Source organism: Tursiops truncatus, chromosome 18, assembly GCF_011762595.2.
Source record: "Tursiops truncatus isolate mTurTru1 chromosome 18, mTurTru1.mat.Y, whole genome shotgun sequence".
Lineage (NCBI taxonomy): Eukaryota > Metazoa > Chordata > Mammalia > Artiodactyla > Delphinidae > Tursiops > Tursiops truncatus.
In genome coordinates, this window is record NC_047051.1 from 639,181 (window position 1) to 666,899 (window position 27,719).

Genomic DNA, 27,719 nt, shown 5'->3' on the forward strand with positions numbered 1-27,719 from the left:
GATTTGGGACTTTCCTGGCGGTCCACTGGTTAAGACTCAATGCTTCCACTGCAGGGGTTCAATCTCTGGTCAGGGAACTAAGATCCTGTATGCCACGTGGTGCGGCCAAAAAATAGGGGAAAAAAACAAGTCTCTGATTTAAAGGTAAGAAAGTTTTCTAAATTTAAAATGAAGCAACTAATAAAATGCTGATTTAAAACCAAAAATCAGAGACAAGCAGTCTAAAAGTAAACACTTGAAAAGCAAAAATTGAAAGGTCAGATTATGTAATTACAAATTAAATAAAATTTAATTGTTATGTAATATTACTTTAATCCTTTAGTTCACTATCCATCTTTTTATTCTATGACTTTTACATTAAAATAAAGATGCTAGTAAACAAAGATGGAGGTAGTAGTTATGGGAGTTTTCAATTAAAACACTTCACATATAAATCACATTGGGTAAAATAGAGTAGACTGCACAGTTTTATTTAGCAAAAAATTCTATTTTAATATGAAAGTTGACAAAAAATATTTCACATATAGAATAAAATAGGTACTAAAAGTAACAGCCAAAAGTTTATTTACTTAGGGTGGAAAGAAAATATTTAGTATCACTTACTGCTTACCAGGATTGTGATGAGCTGTAAATCCTCCGTTCTGAAAAACGTCTCCTGCCACATTCATTCTACCAGGATTAAAAGGTCCTACTGCAGTCTTGGTCTGTGAAGTTAAAGACGGGGTGTATGTTTGCATATTAACACCAAAGTTACTCGACTGCAGTCCGTTAGCGACATCTCCCAAGCTGGTATTCTATAGTGATGTTATATTTGTAATCATTAAGTTCATATCTCGCCCATCATTCAGAGCTTAATACCTCTTTCTAAGGTTGTAACATTAGTAATATGAATTTCAGAGTCGATTCTGTAGTGATAACACCATTACCCATTCCAGCATTTACCTTACTTCTTGAAAGACTGGAAGTGGAGAAATCCAAATCTTTGGTTCTGTTTTTACTTCCAGGAAGTGCCCATTCAATAAAACTAGAAGAAATTGTCTTTTCCTTTCCATTTGTTTCCATGTCCTCTTCATCATCAATGACAATTGTCTCACTTATACTTCCCTTCTGAGAAGCCAAACCTCTTGAGGAAGGAAGAATTATGGAATAATTTCCTTGTAGCTTTTCATTTCTTGATGCAGCAAATATAAAATTTCTCTGATCAGCTATTATTGGAGCAGAACTTGAAGGAGGTTGTATAGATTCAATAAATACAACATCATCATCATCATCCTCTGCTGACGAGTTTCTAGATCTATTAACTAAAGGACTAGCTGGGTCACCAAATGCCATGTCCATGAAACTAGTTGCCATGGCTTTACTCCCTAATAAAACAGGAGTCTGTTCAGTCAAGTCTAATCCTCCCGCTGAACATTTATCTATGCCAAAGAACCTATAACAGAGAGAGAAGAGAAAAAAAAGTTCTAGTGTACTATGATCATTGCATTTTATTGCAATTAAATAGCACAAGTGAAATTTTAAATTATTTTATGTGATTTTATCTAAGTCCTTCCTTGAAACAGAAAATTGTTCAAAATAATTCCATCAATTACCAATAACTCAGGGTCCAAAAACAATCATTATACTAAATATACTTTTATCTACTAAAATGACTATGATATTGTCCAAACTCTATTTCCCTAGGGTCTTCTGTCATTGTTTTTCAAATTCTCTGCTTCCAACATTAAACCTTTCTGAATCTTTTTTTTTTTTTTGTCCTTGTTGAGGAATCACCAGACACTATGCTATAGGTTTTTTATACAAAATTCTGAAAAACCCATGATGTAGATATAATTCAATTCATTTTACAGATTAGGAAACGAATCTGGGTAAGGCCAAATAGGACTCAAACTCAGGGCTCTAACTCTAGGCTCCAAATTCTTAGCCACTTTGTTTTATTCAGCAAACACCTCTGTGTACCTACTATGCACTAGAGAATGACAAACGAAAGGATCCAGCAGAGACATAGTTGGAAGAATCTGGAGAAGTGACCGACCAATGAAGCACAGCTCTGAAAGCAGATGAGAGAAGAGGAAGAGGAGGATGCGTGCACAGCTGGTAGTGAAACTGATCATGAACAAAAGTCACCTTTATCTCAAAAGCGAGAGGGGAAAAGGTAAGTGTATGGCTGTCCCTTGGTGTCCACGGAGGGACTGGTCCCAGGATATCCATGGATGCTCAAGTCCCACAGTTAGCCCTCCGAATCCAAGGTTCCATATCCGCAGATTCAACCAACCCTGGATCGTGCAGTACTATAGTATTTACTGAAAAAGATCTATGTGTAAGTGGATCCGTGCAGTCCAAACCCATGCTGTTCAAGGTTTTGTCCAGTTGTAATTAGAACGTAAGTAAGTATGTAGAAATAATAGATGGAAAGCTGAGGTAAGTTTATACATCCTGGCTTCAATTTTCTTAGAAGCTCAAGACAGTGAAGGAGGTAGGATCTGTATGGGTGTTGAATAATAAAGAAAAGTCACTCATACAGCAGTCATCATTCAATTTTAAACATCTCATATTGAAATATACTAAGTAACATTCTATTCTAAAATTTTCCCAACTAATTTTAAGTGATAGTACTTACAGTCATACATTCTGTAATGTTTATTCTTAATAGGCGCTATGCCGTTAAATATAGCAATTCAGTAAATGCTTATAAAGGTGAGGCAGGAACTATTCTTTTTCCCATTTTACCCATCAGGAAACTAAGACTCAGAAGATAAGAAGATAAGTAATCCACCTGGCCCGCCCAAGTCTCCACTGCTGGAAAGGGTAGAGTCAGGACTCAAATCCAAGAAATCTGACTCTATAATCTATTTCACAGCCACTACATTATGTGCAATTACTGTATACAATTTTTTAAAAAATTACTTGTTTTATTAAGATGAGTGAATTCATTAAAACAAAATCAACATTCAAATAACTCTAGTTCAAAGATAAATAACAAATCTAAGGAACCAGTTTAAAAGGGTTATAAAGGAAATACAAAAATTAGGATCATGGTTAACACTCATCCAGTAAGCTTATTATGTGGTTGATTTTCAGAGAAAAGAGGCAATAATTCAGCCTAAACTGAATTATGAAATGTAAGAGCTGTTATATACGAATTCTCTCTGTCCTTTCTGTATTTGAATAAACCTAGAACAAAAAAGAACCATTTCTGGAAAAGAGCTATAGCTGACTCCACAGTACCCTCTGGTGGCTGTTAGGCCCTATTTTAATCTTCCCAAAGGAAATAACAGAAAGAGCAATCTTTATGCTCAGCTCATTGTAGTCATCTATTTCTGATAAAAGATTTAAGTATTCACCTATTTTCAAATTCCAGATTGTAAAAAAATTAAAACCTAACCCTAACCACTATCAGAAGTCATTGTGTATATAATTTAACCATCAAACACTTTCTTAATTCCATAAACATAAGACTACAAAAAAGTTTTAACCATTTCTATAACATTATCTAAAAAGAGAAAAAGTTACAGTTTAGCTAAGACACTGAGCCAATTACCTCACTTCATTGAATTTTACTTTTTTTTTTTTTTTTTTAAGATGTTAGGGGGTAGGAGTTTTTTAATTAATTAATTTATTTTTGCCGTGTTGGGTCTACGTTTCTGTGCGTGGGCTTTCTCTAGTTGTGGCAAGCAGGGGCCACTCTTCGTCGCAGTGCGCGGGCCTCTCACTATCGCAGCCTCTCTTGTTGCGGAGCACAGGCTCCAGACGCGCAGGTTCAGTAGTTGTGGCTCACGGGCCTAGTTGCTCCGCGGCATGTGGGATCCTCCCAGACCAGGGCTCGAACCCGTGTCCCCTGCATTAGCAGGCAGATTCTCAACCACTGCGCCACCAGGGAAGCCCGAGTTTTACTTTTCTAAACTATAAACTGCAAATGGGGATAAAAAGGACTCTGAGGTTTTAATTGTGATAAGTGAACTTGCAAGTCCCTAGTCTCTCTGCCTGGACATATTACAGAGTGCAAAAAATGTTAAATCCCTCTCCACTGAGAGGGTATTCAGACAAATACTTTGCCTACACCTTAGGATTTCAACAAATGTCTAGTTAATCTTAAATATTTACTTACTCTTCCTGGGGTATCTTATTCATCTACAACTATTTAATGTTTAATCGATCTTCATTTTGATGCAATGAAAATTAATATAAAATCAAAGGAAAATCCACACAGAGAAGTGCAGAATCTAATGGGCGTTCCCTGGTGGCCTAGTGGTTAGGATTCCAGGCTTTCATTGCTGTGGCCCACGGTTCAATCCCTGGTCGGGAAACTGAGATCTCACAAGCCTCCCAGTGCAGCCAAAAAAAAAGTTGTCCTAAGAACAGGAAGTTAGGCTGAAACCCCAGCAAGACTCTTAAATGCAAACTATCTCTAGGTTATGGGTAACAACCCTGCAAAGTTAAGAAAGTATTTAATTAGGGGTAAAAACAAGAGTTAACAGTAAAACAAAGACACAAATAAGGGTAGTTTGCCCTATTGTGTTTACTTTTAGTAACATCTCATAGCAGTTTTTATTTCCTAAAGGTTGCTACAATTATCTTTTTTTTCAAAAATTACGGTAAAATATATACAACATAAAATGCCATTTTAATCATTTTTAAGAGTGCAGTTCAGTGTTAGTTTTTTAAATATGTTTTTTTTTTTTTTGCGGTACGCGGGCCTCTCACTGTTGTGGCCTCTCCCGTTGCAGAGCACAGGCTCCGGACGCGCAGGCCCGGCGGCCATGGCTCACGGGCCCAGCCGCTCCGCGGCATCTTCCCGGACCGAGGCACAAACCCGTGTCCCCCGCATTGGCAGGCAGACTCTCAACCACTGCGCCACCAGGGAAGCCCCTTAAATATGGTTGTTTAAAGTTGTAAAAATTTCTGCTGAATTCTTAAGATATAACTGAGTATCATGAATTTTCCTGAGATCACCTTCTATTAAAAAAAAAACCAATTGAATAATTTAGTAGCCATTCAATATTCAATTATGTTTGTGTACAATTAAGTAAAACTTACATATTAAAATGAATCAGTTAAAAAAACAGCTGCTAAAATAGAAATGGTGAGATATTAATATGACAAGATTAGTATGTGATGAGAACGGTAAACTAACCTGCTCATGAGTCTTCAAATGTTAAAATCACCAAGAAAGTATTTTCAATTATTTAATTATTGCTTCAAAGGTTTATTTTTTGGCCACCTATAAGCACACCTATATTTTTGCGGCTCTATAAAAGATAAAGGATGCATGCTACAGCAACCTGTTGAACACTAATGAGTTTTATGACATGTTCTACAGCACCTCTGGACTTAATATTGTCACAGAACAGATCTTTCTTAATATTAAAATATTTATATATTTACCTAAAAATAATATCAATTCCAAAGCCAGCTTCATGATAGTGAGTATATACTACAAGCATTCCCATTTAAAATCAGAAACAAAATAAAAATGTATGATGATTCTGGAGGTTTTACTCACAAATGTAATGAAACAGGAAAAAAGAAAAATCAAATGAACAGTTATGACAAACAGCAAGAGAATTACTTAAGTGTCTAAATACAAAACTACTATCTAGAAATCAATAGCCTAGTAGGGATTAAGACTGTAGACTGATCACACACAACTAACTTCAATCCCTTCTAAAACCTCCATAACAACAGTAAAGTTCCTACTGACAAGGAAAAGAAAAACAAAAAGAAGAAACAAAAGGAACAAAATTTGATAAGCTAAAGAGCAGGTGGATAAGCAGTTAACCAACTCTGCTGAGATAGCCAAACTCTAAAATAGGCTGAGAAATATCCTGACTTATGCTCAGAATCTTCACGAGACTCAAAGCCTATAGCTCCAGATATCACGGGACTAAGGAGCAGGTGGCTAAAACAGGAGGATGTGAAATCCCAAATCTCTTCCCTCCCTCTATTTTGGTGATGACAGGTCCTTCCCCACCCTGGCCCAAGTTCTAGACTTTTATTCTTTGGAGAGAATAGAACATAAGGTCTTTGTCTCCGGTTCACCAGACACTGGTGAATGCTTCAATAGCATGCATATGAAATGCCCCCTCTCTCACTTGATTTCCAGAGAGCTGGCATCCAGACTTCTATCTTGCAAGCAGCAGACTATTATTCCCTGGAAAACTTCTTTCTCAGAAACACTCCTTTCTGTGGAATTAGGAACACGAAAAAAGGAAAGACCTAAAAATAACGACTTTAAAGATTCTCCATCAACTGGCCAAAAAAGAACCATCCTACAGTGAAGCTCCAAGCTGAAAGTTCCATTCACTCTTCCAATCTATTCTCCATTTCCCAATTCTTAATCATGAGTAGACCTGTCAAGAACTATGAACTATCTGGAAAAAGCTTCTAATAAGAAAATTAGTTGTTAAAAGAGAGAAAAAAAAAAACACAAAGGAAAGAAGAAAAGGCAGGAAAAAGAAAACGTAAAATGAAAACCCACAAACTATTAGTACTCTAGACAGACACATGACAAGCAAAGACCATATAAAACTAATATTTCTAGTATAAAAAAGAGCTTTTGGAAATGAAAAGCTTAGCAGAAATGGAAAACGCAGTAAGATAAAGCGGAAGAAATATCAGGAAACAAAACAAAGATAAGAATTGCAGCCACCATTAACTGTGTGTGTGTGTGTGTGTATGTGTGTGTGTGTGTATGTGTGTGTCCCACATAACTTATGGGCTAGGCGGCGATTTACAATCTTCATAGCAATCGGGAAGACAGACACAATTTACTCACTTATAAAATGTGCATAATAAAAATGTATTTAATTGAATAAGATGTGCATCTATAAAGATGCATTTATTGACTCTTACTTAGTTTGCACTTGCCAAAGTAGTAAGAGAGCAGAGATGTGAACCCCAATTTGGCTGGCACTAAACCTAGTCCTTTGCACACTGCGCTCAACTACGCTAGGAACACACTGCTGAGAAAGTGGCTTTTCTAAGTGGTAATACCTGAGTCAGTGACTTGATCTCCCGCCAGTCTTTAAGTCCCCGCTAGTTCCCTTTCCCTATGAAGGTCCCTCATAGCTCTAGCATCCTACCCACATCCCTTCATCTCACAAAACTATCAAGTAACGTGAAATATCAGCACTTCAGATACCCGATGAACATTACCCAGTTGAAACAATATCCATTCCTAAAAGCTGTCTAACGAATGAAGTGTGCTGCGACGCCTAACAGCCTATGTGCAAAGCCAAGTTTGTCAAGGATTTACAAGGGCAGAGGGAAGGCAGGAACACTACTATGAGAGATGCACTAATCACAGGTTTCTTTTTGATGACCAGTGGAAAACTGATCCAAAAGGACAAAATAGGCAGGACCTAAGACTATACAGAATCCCAGATAATACATGGAGAATCAGATTTAGAAAAAAACCACATCATTTTCAGACTCTTAATAAAATTATTGATTCAGGCAAGGATTGGTGTTAAAGCCATTAACTGAACAGCTGACAGAGCACTGGGTATTTTATTGCACCAAAGTGAACAGCACATAGGTTACTTCTTAGTAACAAGGAAACAACCCATTAACTTCATAATGGAGGCTGTCACTACCAATTCCGTGGTCAGTCTCAGAATCACGGCTAGGGTGAGAACTAGATTATCTCCTCTTTTTTTTTTTTTAAAGATTATCTCCTGACTTGACCCTGGCTAGAGAGCTGCCAGGGTGCGTAAACACAAATAAATCTTCCTCAAAGAGACGACAAACTCACACAGAAGTATCGCCTCCGTCGACCTAACAACAGTACATTCAGTAATTTTTCTTAATCCAGCGATGAAGAAAAAAATTATTTCTATCCATAAGAAGGCCAAAAAAACCCCCAAAGCTAACCAGAAAGCATTAAAAACGGAGCTACCTTTAACTCTTGTTTTAGAACCCTAGAGAATACAAGCGGTGTAAAATGTCAGCGCCCGCTCCCAGTGCGTTCCCAGGGTTCAGCCTGGCCTGGCTCTGGCGACAGGGCCCGCCCCAGAAACCCGCTGAAGGTAAGAGAAAGAAAGGCAAGCGCCACAGAGGCGCACCCTGGCGCGGCGCTCACGGTACTGGACAGAAACGCGGGGACAACTACTCACAGTGGCGGCGCGGTCCTCCTCAGCTTCAGACAAACGTCCACCAGACTGGCCTGAAGGCGATTCCTGGTCCTAGAACGAAGAATGACAAATGATTTAGTGCTAGCCAACCTGGACGCAGCACCGGCTCGTAACCACCAGCGAGACGGAGCAAAGGGACAAGAGGTCAAGGCGTCTCCGCGCTCTCCCCCCCTCCCCCAACGCAATGCCGCCGAGACGCCAGGTACAAACAGCAAGGCCCCGCCACGACCACAAGAGACTACACGGTCCCTATGAACAACAGGAGGGAGGTGGAGGGCGAGCGCAATCTGGACGCCAGCGGGGAATCCTAGCCCCCGATGCTGCCCACCCTCCGCCGTCCCCGTCGCGCCCGGACCCACTCGCGGGCAACTCGCGTCGCCGCGGGGCGGAAACCCCCGCACTGGCCCGGAGCCCGAGACCTGCCCGCTCCGCGTCCGCCATTAGAAACTCGCCCAGATAAACTGTGACGAGAAGACGCGGCGCGCCGCGGCCCCGGCGGCAGAGGAGGGGACCGGCGCGGGGGTTCCGCGCCCTCGCCGCCAAACTTGGGGACCTCGCGCCGTCGCCGCCGCCAGGACGGTGCGAGCGCTGCCCCGAGCACCCACGGAGGCGCCCCTCCCCCCCGCCGCCGGCCCCCGGCCCGGGCGGCCCCGAGCGACCCCACCCGCCGGCGGCCGCCTCACCCGGCCCTCGCGGCCGCGCCAGCACCCCCGCAGCCCGCGGGCCGCCCGCCAAGGCGCCTAGGACATCAGCGGAGCCGCCGGCAGCCCGAGACGCCGACGCGCTAGCGGCGACGGCGGCCGCGCCGCGGGGCGCCTGTCCCGCGTCAGTGGGAGGCTCCGGGGGCCGCCCTCACCCATCTCCGCCTCCCGGCGCCTCCGCCTCCGCCTCCGGAGGCTGCGCCGCTCCCGGCCACCCCCACTGTCGGCGGCCCTGGGCTGGAGCCTAGGCGGAGACAAGCCTCACCCGGTTCTGGCTGCGGCTTCGCGGAACGAACCTCCCCGCCCCCAGATCCCGCGCCTTGGGCAACAAGCGCAACTCCGCTCCGTCCAGTCCCGGCTTTAGCGCTGGTGAGGAGACGGACGCTGCGACTGCAGCGGCGCGGCGCGGCCCGGAAGGCCCCGCCCCCCACGCCCTCATTGGGGGCAGGGGAGGGCGGGCCGGGCGGCTCGGGCCCGCCCATTGGCTGCGCCCACCTGCCTCCAGGACCCCCCCTCGAGGGGGTGGTCCGACGCCCCGTCCATCAGGCGCAGGCCACACCCCCGCACCTCTATTCCACCCCCACCTCCTCCTTTCCGGCTCCACCCCGGCCCGACCCGTGAGAGTCGGGTCGCAGACGCGCGTGCCCGCTGCACCTGCCTTGGCTTGGCCCCAGGTGGCCCGAGGGCCTGAGCCGGGCCGCCTGCCCCCGCAGCGTCTGCCCCCGCAGCGTCTGCGAGGGACGCCGCCCGAGGATCGCCGCGGCCTCGATGTCCCCCACCCCCTCCCTGTCCAGTGTCTGGGAGCCCCGTGAGGGCCGAGCGGGCAGGGGCTGCGGTGACGCGGGCGGGAGCCGGGGGCCGAGAGGCCGGCGGCGGGGGTGCCCGCGCGCTCCGAAGGCTGGAAGCGCTCTCCCTCGCCTCAGCCTGGTGGGGAGGCGTCCCTCGCTCCCGTCATGGCTGCGGGAGGAGACGACGTCCTCCATCTTGTCGGGGCCGCGGGCGGAACTCGGGGCAACTCCGACTCGTCCCGGCCCGGGCTGGGTCCCGCCGCCCGGACGCGAGGACAGCGCCCTCTGCCGGCTCCACACCTGGCCCCGGCCGGCGCGACGGGGCCCGGCCCGGATGCCGCTCCCGCCTCCGCCAGCCAAGATGGAGGCGGCTGCGGGTCCACGAGCGGGGCGCCCGCCTGTCGGAAGGGCTGGGCCGGCCCCCGAGCCTCTGCCCTCGTCGGCCCCCAGGCGGACGAGGCCCCGGGCCGGCTCCGCGGCGGGAGGGAGCGCAGGTGCGGACCGGGCTGGGCCGGGTCGGGCGAGCTCCGACCAAGGAGCCACCTGGGCGGCGGGTCTCTGCTTTTGTTCGTCGTCTACCACCTATGTCCCGGGCGCACATCACGGGCTGTGCGGGTCCCGAGGTGTCACGTAGGAGGTGAGCGGGGAGGCGGCCCTGGCGGCAGGCGGTGGGACTGCAGCCGACACTGTTGGTTTTAATAGAAGTTGGTGAAACACCGTATGACCATGATTTCTGGAAATACGGCTAACATGATTTTCCTTCTTTTTTAAAAACAGATTGAGCCCCCTTTGATTATTTCTTCTGGAGACTGGTAAAGGCACGGGTTTACTGAGTGACAGACACAGATCAACGAAGACAAAAGCACTGTTAATGGATTGATGAGAGTCCCGTGTAATCTAAGTCCTGTGGTACTTACTGTACCGTCAAGACCATCTTGATTCAGAAAATGCAGAAACACCCTTCATGATAAAACCACTCAACTAACTAGGAAGAGAAGGAAACTACCACCACAGAATAAAAGTCATGTATGAAAAACCTCAGCTAACATCATTCTCAATGGTAAAGGACTGAAAGCTTTTCCTCTAGGAACGGGAACAAGGCAAGCATGCCACTTTCACCACTACTATTAAACATAGTACTGGAAGTTCTAACCAGAGCAATTAGGTAAGAAAAAGAAAGGAAAGATATCCAAATTGAAAAGGAAGAAGTAAAATGATCTCTCTTTGCAGATCATATAATCTTACATACACAAAACCCTAAAGACTCCAGAAAAAAAGCTTTTAGAACTAACAAATGGGGACTTGCCTGGTGGTCCAGTGGTAAAGGATCCACCTTACAATGCACGGATCGCGGGTTCCATCCCTGGTCAGGGAACTAAGATCCCACATACCGAGGGGCAACTACGCCTGCATGCCACAACTACTGAGCTTGTGCACCTCAACTAGAGAGCCTGTGTGCCACAAACTACATGTGCCTTGGAGCCTGCAGGCCACAACTAGAGAGAAGCCCCGCGCCCCACAATGAAGAGCCTGCATGCGGCAACAAAAGATGCTGCATGCCTCAACAAAGATCCCACGTGCCGCAACTAAGACCCAATGCAGCCAAAAATAAATTAAATAATTTTTTAAAAAACTAATAAATGAATTCAGCAGAGTAACAGAGTACGAACTCAAACCCCAAAAATCAGTTGCATTTCTGTACACTAACAGTGAACAACCTGTAAAGGATATTAAGAAAAAAATTCCAGGGAATTCCCTGGCAGTCCAGTGGTTAGAACTTGACGCTTTCACTGTGGTCGCCTGGGTTCAATCCTGGGTCGGGGAACTAAGATCCCGCAAGTGGCACGGTGCAGCCAAAACAACAACAACAAAAAAATAATTCCATTTACAGTAGAATCAAAAAGAATAAAATACCTAACGAACATAATCAAGTAGATGAAAGACTCATACAATGAAAACTACAAAACATTGCTGAAGTAAATTTAAAAAGACATAAATAAATAGACATCCTATGGTCACGGATTGGAAGACTTAATATTGTTAAGATGTCAGTGTTACCCAAAGCAATCTGTAGATTTAATGCAATCTTTATCAAAATCTCAGTGACATTTTTACAGAAATAGAAAAATCCATTCTGAAATTCATATGGAGTCTCAAGGGACTCCAAAGTGTCAAAACAATCTTGGAAAAGAAGAAAGCTGGATGACTGACACTTCCTGACTTCAAAACTTACTATAAAAGTTCAGTAACCAGACATCCCTGGTGGCACAGTGGTTAAGAACCCACCTGCCAATGCAGGGGACACGGGTTCGAGCCCTGGTCCGGGAAGATCCCACATGCCACGGAGCAACTAAGCCCATGCGCCACAACTACTGAGCCTGTGCTCTAGAGCCCGAGAGCCACAACTACTGAGACCCGCATGCCTAGAGCCTGTGCTCTGCAGCAAGAGAAACCACCGCAATGAGAAGCCCGTGCACCGCAATGAAGAGTAACCCCCGCTCTCTGCAACTAGAGAAAGCCTGCGTGCAGCAATGAAAGATATTGCATGCCTCAACGAAGATCCCACATGCTGCAACTAAGACCCGACGCAGCCAAAAATAAATAAAAAAATTTTTAGAAATGACACAAATGAACCTATCTATGAAGGAGAAATAGAATCACAGACATAGAGAACAGACTGGTGGTTGCCAAGGGGGAGGGGGTTGAGGGAGGGATAGAGTGGGAGGTTGGTGTTAACAGATGTAAGCTTTTATATATAGAATGGATAAACAAAAAGGTCCTACTGTATAGCACAGAGAACTATATTCAATATCCTGTGATAAACCGTAATGGAAAAGAATATTTAAAAAAACATATATATGTATAACTGAATCACCTTACTGTACAGAGTAATTAACAAAACATTGTAAATCAACATACTTCAATTAAAAAAACAAACAGAAAACAGTGTGACACTGGCACAAAGTTAGACATATAGAACAATGCAACAGAATCCAGAATCCAGAAATAAACTCAGTCATACATTGTCAATGATTTTTGACAAGGGTGCCAAGACCATTCAATGACAAAAGAAGAGTGTTTACAATAAATGGTGCTGGGAAAACCAGATATTCACATGCAGAAAAATGAAGCTAGACCATTACCCAACAACACATAGAAAATTAGCTCAAAATGGATCAAAACCTAAATGTAAGAGCTAAAACTCTTAGAAAACAACATTGTGTAAAAGCTTCACAATATTGATTTGGCAATCATTTCTTGGATATGACACCAAAAACACAGGTAACAAAAGATAAAGCAAACTGGACTTCATGAAAATTAAATTTGGGGGGCATCAAAAGACACTATCAACAGAGTAAAAAGGCAACTCACAGAAAGAGAGAAAATATTTGCAAATCATGTATCTGTGAGGGATTAATATCCAGAATATATAGAGAACTCCTGAAACTCAGTAGCAAAAAACAGCCCAATTATAAACTGGCAAAGGACATAAATAGACATTTCTCCAAAGAAGATATACAAGTTGCCAATAGCACATGACAGGATGCTCAATATCAGTAATCACTAGAGCACAGTAAATCAAAACTACAAGGAAGAATGTCAGGGTTCAATTTCTGATTCCACATCTAAGGCACTTGGAAGTTGCCACTTTGTCCTAAAAACAAATGAAAAGCTAAATAGACCGAAAAATCGACAACTCTACCAGGATCCATAAGTGAGTTGAGGACACAAGGCAAACCACATCCCTCAGGACTGGAGGAACAGACCGTCCAACACAGGGAGCCCTGGTTGGCCGGAGCAAGACCGGGAGTGGAACTGCCCATGGGAACCAGTGCTATGGTCGGAAAACCTGAAGAGTGGCTGGAGGCTCAGTGTGGATAATTTTTTTTTAATATTTATTTATTTTTATTTTTGGCTGCGTGGACTCTCTAGTTGTGGCGCGCGGGCTTAGTTGCCTGGCAACATGTGGGATCTTAGTTCCCCGAAAGAACCTGTGTCCCCTGTGTTGGAAGGCAGCTTCTTAACCACTGGACCACCAGGGAAGTCCCTCAGTGTGGATAATTTTGAGAGTTAAAAAGCTGAAGAGGACCCAGTCGGGGAAGGGGGTGGGCACAGTTCTGTGAGTTTTACATCCAGGAGCTTGACCAGGTTCTTACAGTAAATATCAGGAAAAATCCCTTCTTGCTTCCTGCAGTGGGCAGGGAAAGGGAACTGTTTTGAAGCCAGAGCACACCGTTCTTTTTAACAACCTGCCCTCAGGAGAAACTATGTAACCAGAGCCTAACCTGACCTGGGGGAAGGGAAACACCCAGCTTCAGCCCCCTCTGGCCTCTCACCTGAGAGAAGGCAAATATCCAACTCCAGCCCACCCTGACCATCCTCTCCCGGGAAATGTGAAGAAATAAAACAACAGAAAACGCTTGTGAAGTTCACAGTCCCCAGTTCACAGGCTCCTTAAGACCAAGACCCAGTCATAGGGCTTTGGATGGCTTCCCCTCTCTCCCCACCTCATTACAAAGGGCCTAATCACAGCAGTTCCTTTCACCCAGCATATTATGTCTGGCAATCGAGACATATAAGGCATACCAAAAGGCAAAAGACAGGGGTAGGGACTTCCCTGATGGTCCAGTGGTTAAGACTCCGTGCTTCCAGACGTAGAGAATGAACTTGGGAAGGGTAAGCTAGGACGAAGCAAGAGAGGGGCATGGACATATATACACTATCAAATGTAAAATAGCTAGTGGGAAGAAGCCACATAGCACAGGGAGATCAGCTCTGTGCTTTGTGACCACATAGAGGGGTGGGATAGGGAGGGTGGGAGGGAGACGCAAGAGGGAGGAGATATGAGGATATATGTGTGTGTATAGCTGATTCACTTTGTTATAAAGCAGAAACTAGCACACCATTGTAAAGCAATTATACTCCAATAAAGATGTGAAAAAAAAAAAAGACTCCATGCTCCCAGTGGGGGCCGGTTTCAATCCCTAGTCAGGGGACTAGAACACACATGCCACAACTAAGATCCCGAGGGCCGCAACTAAGACCAGGCGCAGCCAAATAAATAAATATTGGGAAAAAAAAAAAGGGGTAAAGAAGGGCATTAATAAGTCGATTTTCCAAGAAGACTTACAGCTCTTAACGTGTACATTCTTCCCAAGCTCATATGGGTAGATCACTTTCTGGGTCATTGAACACACCTTAAATTTAAAAGAATAGAAATTCTACAGTGTCTGATCTTAGACCACAGTGTAATTAACCTAGAATTAAATAACAGAAAGATAACTGGAAAAATCCCCAAACAAACGGGGACTAAACAACACACTTTTAGATAACATGAGTCAAAGAAGAAATCCCAAAAGAAACTAAAGTATTTTGAACTAAATGAAAATGGAAATACAACTTACCAAAATTTGTGGGATACAGTGAACGTAGTACTTAGAGTGAAATTTATAGCACTGAACGCATATGCTGGAAAAGAAGAAAGATCTACAATTAGTCAAAGAAGTTTCCATCTAAGGAAACTAGAAAAAGAAAAGCACATTAAATAAAAAGTAAGCAGAAAACAAGAAATAAGAATTAGAGCAGAAACCAATTAAATTTGGGCATAACCTACTTGAAATAGACCAATTCCTTGAAAGACACAACCTGCCAAAACTCACACATGGAGAGACAGACAACCTGAATACTGTGTAATTAAAAAAAAAAAAACTTGAATAAAAAGTTTTTAAAAAGTACACATGAGCCAACTTCAAATGGGTCTCACTAACTGTAGTAGACTGAATAATGTCTCCCAAAGATATCAGTTTCTAATCCCTGCAGTCTGTAACTGTTTCTTTATACGGCAAAGGTTTGCAAAAGTAATTGAATTAAGGGTCTTGAGTTAGGCAGATTATCGGAGAATCAGTGAGGGCCCTAAGTGCAGTCACATATATCCTTATACGAGGGATCCGTGTAAGATCTGACACACAGAGAGAAGAAAGCAACGTGACCATGGAGGTAAACGTTGGAATGCGGTGGCTCCAAGTGAAGGTGCGCGGTGCCCGCCAGAAGCTGGAAGTGGTAAGGAATGGGTTTGGGCCTGAACCTGCAGAGGGAACGCAGCCCCGCCAACACCTCGCGTTTGGCCCGGTAAACTGATTTTGGACTTCTGTTATCCAAAACTATGAAATTATATATTTTTTAATTAAAAAGAACGCAATGATTATTCCCCCGTGTCTTTGGGTTGGAAACCCAGGTAGGACTTAGCTGAGTCCTCTGCTTCGGGGTCTCACGAGGCTACAGTTAGGGATCGGGGGCCGGGGAGGCTGCATTCTCACCTGTAGGCGTGACTGGGGAAGACCCCACTTCCAAGGTCATTCAGGCATTTACAGCATTCATTTTCTGAAGGCTGTCTGACTGAGGGCCCCAGCTTTTTGCTGGCTGTCAGCTAGAAGCTGTCTGGAAATCCTGGAGGTGGCCCACGAGTCCTGGCCATGTAGGTTCCCCCCAAATAAGCGCTCATTTCACTGAGCAAGCAAAGAGAATATCTCTGCAGTCTGCTAAGAGGGGTCCTTATATAATAATAATTAAGAGGGTAATATCCATCACCTCTGCCATGTGCCGCTGGTGAGGCTCGAGTCACACTAAAATCGTTTTCCACTAAAAAGCCCAGGCTCCGGGCTTCCCTGGTGGTGCAATGGTTGAGAGTCCGCCTGCCAATGCAGGGGACGTGGGTTCGTGCCCCGGTCCGGGAAGATCCCACATGCCGCGGAGCGGCTGGGCCCGTGAGCCGTGGCTGCTGAGCCTGCGCGTCCGGAGCCGCTGAGCCTGAGCGTCTGGAGCTCCGCAGCAGGAGAGGTCACAACAGTGAGAGGCCTGCATACCGCAAAAAGAAACAACACCACACACACTAAAAACCCCCCAAAAAACCCTCAGGCTCCCTGGAGAAATGACTGCATCAGGTGTGGGGCAGGAAATGTATCAGATGATCCTGGAACATCTTGTCATAACAGAGAGCAAGGAAACATGAAGGTTGACTCAGATCATAGCGAAAGGGCTTAGGAGCAAAGCTGAAATGACCAGGGTGACACATTATGACCATCAATAAATGATAACTACAGAGGATTAAAACCATCATGTATGTTTTAATCCCTGAGTTAATCACATCCTAATAAAATAATCCCTTAGAAGGATAATTGTAAAATAATTCATCATCTTGAAAACTGGTAACTAAAGAGAAATAATTGATTTTTTTTCTCTAGAAACTATCTCAGAATTAGGAAATTACTAATACAAAGATTCTCTCTATAAATATTCCAACTAATAAAGTATTATAAAAATTTATAAACTGTAACAGGTGTGTAGTGAACGGAGGTCTGGCCTTTACCCTCAGCTCTTGGGAGTTGATCTCTTGGTCTACGAAGTAAGGGGAGTCTTTGTCTGCCTGGAGCTTTGGCCACCAGACAGTCTGAGAGTGTGATTTAGGATGGGGGCTTTGGCTGTGCCACATCCGTTCCAAGCTCAGGAGGAAGTGGAGACAGAGGATCAGCCCAGCCACCAGAAAGGGCTGGAGACTAGAAGTTAATTCTGCCCACAGGGGCAGAGTGTGATTGATGGCTAATAAAAACAGACACCAGGAGTGTGGTGAGATGCCTGGTTGGGTATCACACCCGGGGGTGGGGAGGCAATGCCCCCATGTTCCCACATGGGGAGAACAACCGGAGATCTGCCTTTAGACCCCCGTACTTCGCCCTGGGTGGATTTCACCTGTCTCCTTTCTCTGTAACACACCGTGACTATAATAACTTCCTGTGAGTCAGTCACGAGCCACCACACCTGAGGGGGTCTGGGAAGCACGGGAAGTGAGGACGGTCTGAAGAGCTCCTGGCCCTCGAGGTGTGACTCACTCCTAGAACAGGAGGCGGGGTGACAGCAACTGGCTGGCGAGGAGGGACGAGACCAGAGTGACAGCGTGAGGAGCGGCTGCCACCTTCAAGGCTAAGCAGAGCCCCCAGGAAGACCCCTCACCAGCAGGGTCTGTAGGGTGTGGTGTGACCATAACTCTCAGAGTGTCGGAGAATGCTCGTTAGGGCGGCACCAGCAGAACTTTCTGGAAATCTACTCACCCCCGGGCTGCAGGCGGCCTCGCGTACAGCGCGGGGCCTGGAGGTCAAACATCCAGCCGGTGCGAGTTCTTTCCTTCCTGCAGTGCGCTCTCCCGCGCCCCCTGCCGACCGCCTCGGCGTCGTGCCGGCTGGAGGAGAAAAAACACCAAAGGACCCCAACCCATTTCACCTGGGAGGCAAAAGGGTAAATTTGGAGATGAGAGGCCATCAGTCCTAACCAACCTGGGTGACGTCATCCTGGCCCGCCCGCTGTCACTGCTGTCACCGCTGCCTGGTGGCCTCCTCAGCCACGGAGGCTGACCGCCAGGCCATGGCCTACACCTCTTGCCACAGGGGTTGCCTTAATTTAACTCTCCTCCAATTAGACATGATTCTTATCACACTTTTAATTCATGCAGTGCATGATTATTTATATTTTCCAGCATATATACACATATGCTTTCTTTCTTTTTTCTTCTCCTTTTTTTTTTCTTTTATGCACATGTTCTTTCTCTACCATGCTTCCTGAATGCCACTTTTTGGTTCTTGTTTAATATTCCTGCTTGTTGAAATATCGCATGTATTCGTTCTTTCAGTGAGGGGCAATGGGGAAACCGCACAGCCTCTGTCATGGGAAGTGTGTGTTTGCTCTCACTCTTTTTTTTTTAATTTTTAAAAAACATTTATTTATTTATTTATTTTTGGCTGTGTTGGGTCTTCGTTTCTGTGCGAGGGCTTTCTCTAGTTGCGGCGAGCGGGGGCCATTCTTCATCGCAGTGCGCGGACCTCTCACTATCGCGGCCTCTCGTTGCGGAGCACAGGCTCCAGACGCGCAGGCTCAGTAGTTGTGGCTCACGGGCCTAGTTGCTCCGCGGCATGTGAGATCTTCCCAGACCAGGGCTCGAACCCGTGTCCCCTGCGTTGGCAGGCAGATTCTCAACCACTGCGCCACCAGGGAAGCCCCTGCTCTCACTCTTGAGGCGTCATTTAAGTAGATATAGAGGTCTAAGTCGACCATTATCTTTCCTCAGCACATTAAAAATACTATTGCATCATATTCAGATATGTATTGTACCTAATGAGAAGTTTATAATTATTATAATTTGACTTTTTTGTATAAACACTTTAATTTCTCTTTTGGAAATTTTTGTGTCTTAGATATTCTGTCACTTTACTATGATTTTTGCTGTGAGGACTTCTTTTAATTATCTTGTGCAGAACTAAGTATGCTTTTTCATTCTGGAAATTCATATCTTTCTTTAATACTGGAAAATTCTCAACTATTTAAAAAAATATTGCCTCACCCTTCTTATCCCTAATTTTTCCTTTTGGATCTCTTAACAGACACATAAAAACTTTTTTAAGGGGCTTCCCTGGTGGCGCAGTGGTTGGGAGTCCGCCTGCCAATGCAGGGGACACGGGTTCGTGCCCCGGCCCGGGAAGGTCCCACGTGCCGCGGAGCGGCTGGGCCCGTGAGCCATGGCCGCTGAGCCTGCGCGTCCGGAGCCTGTGCTCCGCAACGGGAGAGGCCACAACAGCGGGAGGCACACGTACCGCAAAAAAAACAACTTTCTTAAAAAAATTTTTTATGTGGTAAAATACACATGACATAAAATTTAGCTTTTTATTTTTTTGGCCTCGCCCTCAGCAGTGGAAGTGTGGAGTCCTAACCACTTGACAGCCAGGGAATTCCCATAATTTACCATTTTTAAGTGTACAGTTCAATGGTATTAAGTACATTTATATTGTTATGAAACCACCACCATCCAGCCCCGTATTTCACCTTGTAAAACTAAAACTCTGCCCCCCATTAAATACCATCTGTCCATTCTCCCCTCCCCCAGCTCCTGGTAACCACCATTTACTTTCTGTCTTTATGATTTTTGACATATAAGTGGAATTATACAGTATTTGACTTTTTGTAACTGGCTTACTTCACCTAGCATAATGTCCTCAAGGTACATCCATGCCTTGTTTTTTGCTTTTTCTTGCTAATTTCTCTGGCAATTTGGGAAAAGAATAGTTTCTTCAACAAGTGATTCTTGGACTACTGGATGTCTATATGGGAAACAATGAAATGTGTACATTTTTACAAGTGGTTTATATACAAAAATTAACTCAGAAAACACATTAACTCAAAATGGATTAATGACCTAAATAAAAGAGCTAAAACTATAAAACTTTCAGTAGAAAACGTAGGGTAAATCTTCATGACCTTGGTAGATCTTCATGACCAAAACCTGAGCAATGAAAGATTAAATAACTTGAACCTCATCAAAATTAAAAAAAACTTGGGCTTCCCTGGTGGCGCAGTGGTTGAAAGTCCGCCTGCCAATGCAGGGGACACAGGTTCGTGCCCCGGTCCGGGAAGATCCCACATGCCGTGGAGCAGCTGGGCCCGTGAGCCATGGCCGCTGAGCCTGCGCGTCCGGAGACTGTGCTCTGCAAAGGGAGAGGCCACAGCAGTGAGAGGCCCGTGTACCACACACACACAAAAAATTTTAAAAACTTGTGTATCAAAGGCAATTGTCAAGAAAGTGAAAAGACAACCTATAGAATGCAAGAAAATATTTGCAAATCATATATCTAATAAGGTCTAGTATCCAGAAAATATGACGAACTCTTACAATTCAACAACTAATAGGCCCTCATATCTATCAAAGGTGACCAGTTTTTTTTACAAGAAATATCATAAAGGGCTCATGGTTTTAAACATATCTGATGTGTTTCAGTCTATGGAAATTATTTTATTTACTGCTCAGATTGCCTTATCTTTGTCAAGTGGGAGCCTCTTCAACTTAGCTTTCAAGTACTTTAAACATAACACGACTATGGTCCTCACTACCTCGGGTGACAAGACACTCCAGGCTCACGGTGTACATTTCCCACCCAAGACCTGGAATCAGTCATCCAGTCCTTGCGCTTCAATAGACAAAGCTGGGAAATCTGTCTCCATCTATACTCCCTCCCCTGCAAAGAGGAAACACTTCTTGAGTTCATACCAATACTGTCAATTCAAATTTAGGACTAAAGGTGTTCACTTAACCTATTCTATTGTGGATCTGTGCCTTCTTTTTTCACACTGAAAATATTCATTCTCAAGGACATTAGGAGTGATATAATTAGAAACTCCTCTTATGCTGTAGCCCATAATATGCATAAAACAGACTTAGAATAACAATAACAACACTAACACCAACATAATTACTGACAGTAGTTTTCAAAAACGTGTTTGGGGTTTCCCTGGTGCGCAGTGGTTAAGAATCTGCCTGCCAATGCAGGGGACACGGGTTCAAGCCCTGGTCCGGGAAGATCCCACATGCCACGGAGCAACTAAGCCCGTGCACCACAACTACTGAGCCTGAGATCTAGAGCCTGCGAGCCACAGCTACTGAGCCCACATGCCACAACTACTGAAGCTCGCGTGCCTGGAGACCGTGCTCTGCAACAAGAGAAGCCACCACAATGAGAAGCCCGTGCACCGCTACGAAGAGTAGCCCCCACTCGCCGCAACTAGAGAAAGCCCGCGCACAGCAACGAAGACCCAATGCAGCCAAAAATAAATAAATGAATAATAATAAAAAAAAAAACAGAATGTCTGGTGACAATCAGTTTTCTTTCATTACTTGTACTTTGGAACCCAGAGACTATTTCCTTTTTCATTTCTTTTTTAAAAAGTCTAACAATTTAAAAAATATGTTTCCATGTATGTCATTCAGGGTCAGTTTTCCCAGATGCAGAGTGTTGTCCTTTCAATTTTTAAATTTTGGTACAAAATTTTCTTGAATTATATATATATATATATATAGCTGCTCCATGGCATGTGGGATCTTCCCGGACCAGGGCTCAAACCTGTATCCCCTGCATTGGCAGGCAGATTCTTAACCACTGCACCACGAGAGAAGGTCCTGAAATGTTTCTTTTCTGAATTATGTTACTTCATCCCTGATTTTCTCTGGTTCTTATTTACATTGTTTTTTCAATTCTTTATAATTTTTAATGTCTTTTAACTAGTTTTGAAACACTTGGCCATTGTTTCTGTCTGTTTTGTAAGCATGTCTTCCTTTTATTTTCTTTAGGGAACTTATCTGGTTTCTTACTCTCTATTTTTAAAAAATATTAATCTTATGTAAGATTCAGCATGGATCTGTTTCAGTTATTTATTCTTACATTATAGTAGTTTCCCAAACTTTAAGGTGGGAGGTGTAATTTGTTTTCCTGACTTTACAGCTCTATGGCGCCATCTTCTGTTGCCTCTATGAAAAGTTAAATAATAAAAGGCCGCTGACCTGAGACTAAAAGGACTGCCTCGCAATCCACCCTGTTTTATCTGGACTCTCTTTTTCATTTTCCTCCTTAGATCCTGAGCTGCTTAAATCTTTAACACTCCTAGGAAGAGAGACTAGGCTGGTTAGTTTTGAGAGTTTGGCGGGGCAGTCTCTTTCAGCACCTTTGTATCTTACTGACAACACGTGGTACAAAACGCTGGTGTTTCAGATTCTGCTCTCAAGTTGGCTCACAGGCCTTCCTGGGAATACCGACTGGTCTTTGGGGATTTTGCTTTTCTCTGGGCCTGTTTCTTCCTCTTGCTCCCTCTGGCACACATGCTGATACCATTTGCCTCTTGCAGCGTTAGGTGGCTCGCTGCTGTCTGCTCGTGTTTTGGAGATCTTGGGGTTGCTGTACCATCTAATTTGGTTGTAGATATCGTCCGAGGATTTTTGTTTTCTTCATCCTAGTTGTTCTGTGTGAGCTTTTTAAAAAAAAAAAAAAAAAAACAGAAAAATACTAACATTTTCTCTAAACCAAAAGAGATATGGTTATATTTTCAGAGCTTGAGCAGTCTTTGTTATTAAGTTCATGGCATGAAATATACTTGTCACCTTTTCATGGGATGTCAACAGCTGTCAACAGGATATCAGCATTTTTAATCTCGTTAGGGTTTTGTTTGTTTTAGGTCACGCCATTTGGCATGTGGAATCTTAGTTCCCCTACAAGGGATTAAACCTGTGCCCCTGGCAGTGGAAGCACAGAGACTTAACCACTGGTCCGCCAGGGAACTCCCTTGTTAGGGTTGTTTTGACGTAACGAGGTTAGAAATATGTACAGGACTACACCTAAAACTGTCAAACTTCATGAAGAGATGTGGCCATAGCATTTAAATGAGAATATCTATTTCCCTTGGTTTAGATATTCCTGCTTGGGACCCATCTTATAGGAATTGGAGCTTCAATATCAAGAAATATATACACAAAGATATAAAAGCACATCACCTGCAGTGCTAAAAAGTTGGAAGAAAACCCTGTCAGTCCATAATTGGGGAATAGATTATTTGTAGAACATTTGCACTGTGGATTAGTCGTTCAGCTATCAAAATGAATTAGAGCTTTATCAATTAACCTGGAGAGATGTCCATAATCTATTTTGTTTAGGAAAATCTTCCAAAATTTGGAAACAAAAAAAGGTGATTACATAACAATATCCGGCTCTAGCACTTTCCAACGAGCTAGCCTTAGTGTCTTCTACTTCCGGCAATATAACAAATTGCTGTTTACAGATGATGAGGGGCCACGTGCCACAACCACTGAAGCCCGCGCACCTAGCGCCTGAGCTGCGCAACAAGAGAAGCCACCGCAGTGAGAAGCCCGTGCACCGTAAGGAAGAGCAGCCCCCACTCGCCGCAAATAGAGAAAGCCCACGTGCAGCAATGAAGACCCAAAGCAGCCCAAAAAAAATTAACCTGGGAATTCCCTGGTGGTCCAGGGATTAGGACTCCGGGCTTTCACTGCCGAGGGCCTGGGTTCAATCCCTGGTCAGGGAATTGAGATCCTGCAAGCCACGTAGCATGTTCACCACCCCCCCCAAAAAAAAGGTTAACTTGTAAAAAACTAGTAAGATGTGTGCCATGGACTGAATTGTGTCCCCCACCAAGTTCTGTTGAAGCCCTGACCCCCTGTGTGACTGTTTGGAGGTGGGGCCTCTAAGGAGGGAATGAAGGTGAGGTGAGGTCACTGGGCGGGGCCTCGGCCCGGTAGGCCTGATGGCTTCACAAGAGCAGGAAGGGGCAGGAGAGCAAGGAGGCCTGGTGTGGACATGGTGAGAAGGCGGCCACTGCAAGCCAGGAGGACAGACTTCACCATGCACCCATCCTGATGGTACCCTGGTCTCTGGCTTCCAGCTTCCAAAACTGTGAACGAATAAATGTCTGTTGTGTTAGCCACCCAGACTGTGGTCTTCGGTTTCAGCAGCCTGAGCTGGATAACACAATGTGATAAATTTTTCCTGACTAGTAAAGACTATAACCCCGAAGGTTCTGGTTTTATTTTGCTATAGCGTATTAACACTGATTTTACATATAATCTAGCAGTCACATGACAGCATCCCTTTTATCACTGTTCATATAAATCCAGATTAATGATTCAAGTAAAATTTTGACAGATGCTCAGTATTATTTGTGTGGGAATTTTATCTTCCCTAATTTGAGAAATAGGTGGTGCTTTTGCCCTTTTAAAAAATTTGTGGTAAAATATATTTAACTTAAGATTTGCCACTTTCATCATGTCAAGTGTACAGTGCAGTGGTATTAATTACATTCACAATGTTGTGCAGTCATCACCACCATCCCTTTCCAAATTCTTCATCATCCCAAACAGAAACCCAACACCCACTTAGCAATAACTCTCAGTTTTGTTCTTCCCTCGTCCCTGGTAACCACGATTTTCCTTTCTGTCTCGACGAACGTGACTATTCTAGGTGGTCCATGTGACTGGACTCGTGAAATACTTGTCCTTTTGTGTCTGGCTTGTTTCACTGAGCACATTTTCAAGGTTCGTGTTGTAACATGTACAGAACTGCCTGCCCTTTTGTGGCTGAAAAATATTCCATCGTGTGGATGGACCACATTTTGTCTATCCATCGACTACTCATGGACCTTAGGGTTGTTTCTGCCTTCTGTGAATAATATTGTAACTTAGTGTCCAACTATCTCTTTAAATCCCTGTTTTCAATTCTTCTGGATACATACCTGGGAGGCCAATGACTGGGCCACAGGGTAATTCTCTGTTTAGCTTTTGAGGAACCACCGTGTGTGTGTTTGTTGATAGACTTTATTTCTCAGAGCAGTTTTAGGTTCACAGCACAACTGAGCAGAAAATACAGACATTTCCCGTGTGCTCCCTGAGCCCACAAGCCTTCTGCACTATGGACACCATGAAACAAAGTGGGACCTTTATTACAACAAGTAAACCTACACTGAGACGTCCTCATCCCTAGAGTCTACAGTGTACACTCGGGGTCATTCCTGGTGTTGCACGTTCTGTGGGTTTTGGTGCCTGTATGACACGTATCCACCATTAGAATAAAGCAGAAGAGTTTCACTGCCCTAAAGTCCTCTGTGCTCCACCTGGCAGCCCCTGATCTTTTCACTGTCTCCATAGTTTTGTCTTTTCCAGGAGGTCACATGGTTGGAATCACACTGCGTGTGGTTTTTCAGATCAGCTTCTCTCACTTAGCAATATGCACTTAGGTTTTCTCCATGTCTTTTCACGGTTTCATAGCTCATTTCTTTTCAGCACTGAGAACATTCCACAGTATGGATGTACTACAGTTTGTCCACTCATCTACTGAAAGACAAGTTTTCAGCTTTAGCAGCTATGAATAAAGCTGCTATAAATGTTTTTGTTCAGGTTTCTGTGTGGACATAAGTTTTCAACTCATTTGGGTAAATGCCAAGGAGAGCATTTGTTGGGTCCTATGATAAAAGTGTAGTTAGCTCTGGGCTTCCCTGGTGGCGCAGTGGTTGAGAGTCCGCCTGCCGATGCAGGGGACACGGGTTCGTGCCCCGGTCCGGGAAGATCCCACATGCTGCAGAGCGGCTGGGCCCGTAAGCCATGGCTGCTGAGCCCGTGCGTCCAGAGCCTGTGCTCCGCAACGGGAGAGGCCACGGCAGTGAGAGGCCCGCGTACCGCAAAAAAAAAAAAAAAAAAAAATGTAGTTAGCTCTGTAGAAACTGCAATCAGAAACTGAATACGTTGAAGTTGTAAACCCCAAAGTGAGGGTGTTAGAAGGTGGGGCTTTGGAAGGTCGTTAGGTCACGAGGATGGGGCCCACGTGAAGGGGTTCACCGTCCCCACAGAAGGGACCCCGTCTACCTTGTGAGGACACAGTGAGAAGACCTCTGGCTTTGAATCAGGAAGGGCCGCCCCCAAACACCATATCTGCTGGTGCCTTGATCTTGGATCTTTCAGCCTCAAGAACCGGGAGAAAAAAAAATTGTGTTGTTTATAAGTCTACTTTATTCTGTTGCAGCAGCAGGAAAAGACCAAGACAACTGCCGGGCTGTCTTGCACAGCAGGTGTGCCGTTTGCATCCCGACGGGCCGCGGGTGAAGGTTCCTGTAGCGGCACAGCCTCAACAGCGTTTGCTGGCATTTGGGTTCCTCAGTGTTATGGAGTTTGGCTGTTCTCACAGGTGTATAGTGGCATCTCATTGCTGTTTTCTTTCTTTCTTTTTTTTTTTTTTTACCAAGGGGATCCATGTTTCTGTTTGTTTGTTTCTCTTTTGGCTGTGCCATGTGGCTTGCAGGATCTTAGTTCCCCGACCAGGGATTGAACCCAGGCCCTCAGCAGTGAAAGCGCTGAGACCGCCAGGGAAGTCCCCTATCTTAATCATTTTTAACGGCACAGTTCAGGGGTACTAGGTACCTCCATATTCTTGTGTGACCATCATCACAATCCACCTCCAGAACTTTTTCTTCGTTCCAAACAGAAACTCTGTCCCTACTGAGCGATGACAGACCGTTCCCTCCACCCCAGCCCGGGTCACCTCTATTCTACTTTGTGTCTCTACAAAGTAGGACAGCAGGCATTTTTATTTCTGTATGTGTCAACAAACATTTATAACCTCTACTGGGAATTACTGCTCATTACAGGACACCCTCAAACACAGTAACCACTGGAGGGCTCCAGGAGTGCTAGCTGTCACTGTTGCAATGTTTGTTCAGAATTTTGTACTTTCCAAACCAAAGTAAAAAAACACTGAAAAGTAGCACTAGATTTGCTGTAAAGCTCTCCTTCTTGAAAGACAGTTAGTATCTCCAGCTTTTGACAGGTGGTCCCCACATCTCGGTGTAAAGGGGGGACTCCATGTGATCAGAAGTCTGCTGCTTCTGGAGCAAAAGGACATGAACCACATGGAAGCTACTTGGCATTTCCCTGTTCTACTTGTTGGTCACAAAAGACACTGTGATTGTCACATTACTTTCTGTTGCAGACACTACTGGACACTCATAAAGGTTTTCTTTCTTGCTCCATAAATGAGGTACCAGGTCACCAGAATGGCCAGCAGGAGCCATGTAGTCTGCCAGGGTCTGGCCATGGTCCCTCAGCTGGGAAGAAACAGGAAGCATCCCCTCTTTGCCCTTCAAGGGGCCAAGGAGGTGGGAATTTTTATATTTTGTTGATTAGTGTATCCTGAGCTCCTAGAAAAGTACCTAACACAGTCAATAAATGGAATCAATTTAAGAAGAAAAACCATACAATCATTTCAACGGATTAAAAAGAAATATTTTGGGGAATTTCCTGGTGGTCCAGTGGTTAAGACTCTGAGCTTCCACTGCAGGGGGCACGGGTTTGATCCTCGATCAGGGAACTAAGATCCCACATGCCATGTGGCCAAAAAAAAAGAAAGAAAAAAAAAGTCATTATAGCAAAGTTGCAGGATACAAGGTCATTTGCTATCCTATATGTCAGCAGTGAACAGGTGGAATTTTAAATTAAAAACAAAATACCACTTACATTAGCACCCTTCAAAATTAAATACTTAGGGGGTGGAGTCAAGATGGCAGTGTGGGAAGACGTGGAGTTAGGTCTCCCCACAACTAGGGTGTCTGCCGGCCGCTGGTGGGGGACTCTGACCCCCAAGGAGATGGGAGGAACCCCCAAGTGAACTAGTAGGACGTAGGGAGACAGAGGGTGGAGGAGAAATGGAAGCCAGACAAGGTCAGCGCCCCTGAGG

The 27,719-nt window shown here is 44.6% G+C and overlaps 1 protein-coding gene across 9 annotated transcripts in view; it reads right to left on the reverse strand.

The window, feature by feature from the left end:
- LOC101337293 (zinc finger MYM-type protein 5) overlaps positions 1 to 27,719 on the reverse strand; it is a 91,488-nt gene that overhangs the window by 23,857 nt on the left and 39,912 nt on the right. For 6 of the 9 annotated variants that reach the window (XR_012327491.1, XM_073794918.1, XM_073794917.1 and 3 more), the window contains 5 exons: positions 17,727 to 17,854; positions 15,027 to 15,090; positions 8,115 to 8,183; positions 943 to 1,432; positions 611 to 704 (listed from right to left, as the gene is read on the reverse strand). Coding sequence is in view for 8 of the 9 variants with exons in the window: in XM_073794918.1 (XP_073651019.1) it covers positions 611 to 704; positions 943 to 1,432; positions 8,115 to 8,183; positions 15,027 to 15,090; positions 17,727 to 17,854 (845 nt within the window). In the remaining variant the exon portion in view is untranslated. Of the gene's footprint in view, positions 1 to 603; positions 705 to 942; positions 1,433 to 8,114; positions 8,184 to 8,815; positions 8,968 to 15,026; positions 15,091 to 17,726; positions 17,896 to 27,719 lie in introns of those variants that run through there. The other 3 variants (XM_019936951.3, XM_019936953.3, XM_033843446.2) reach the window with 3 other exon arrangements.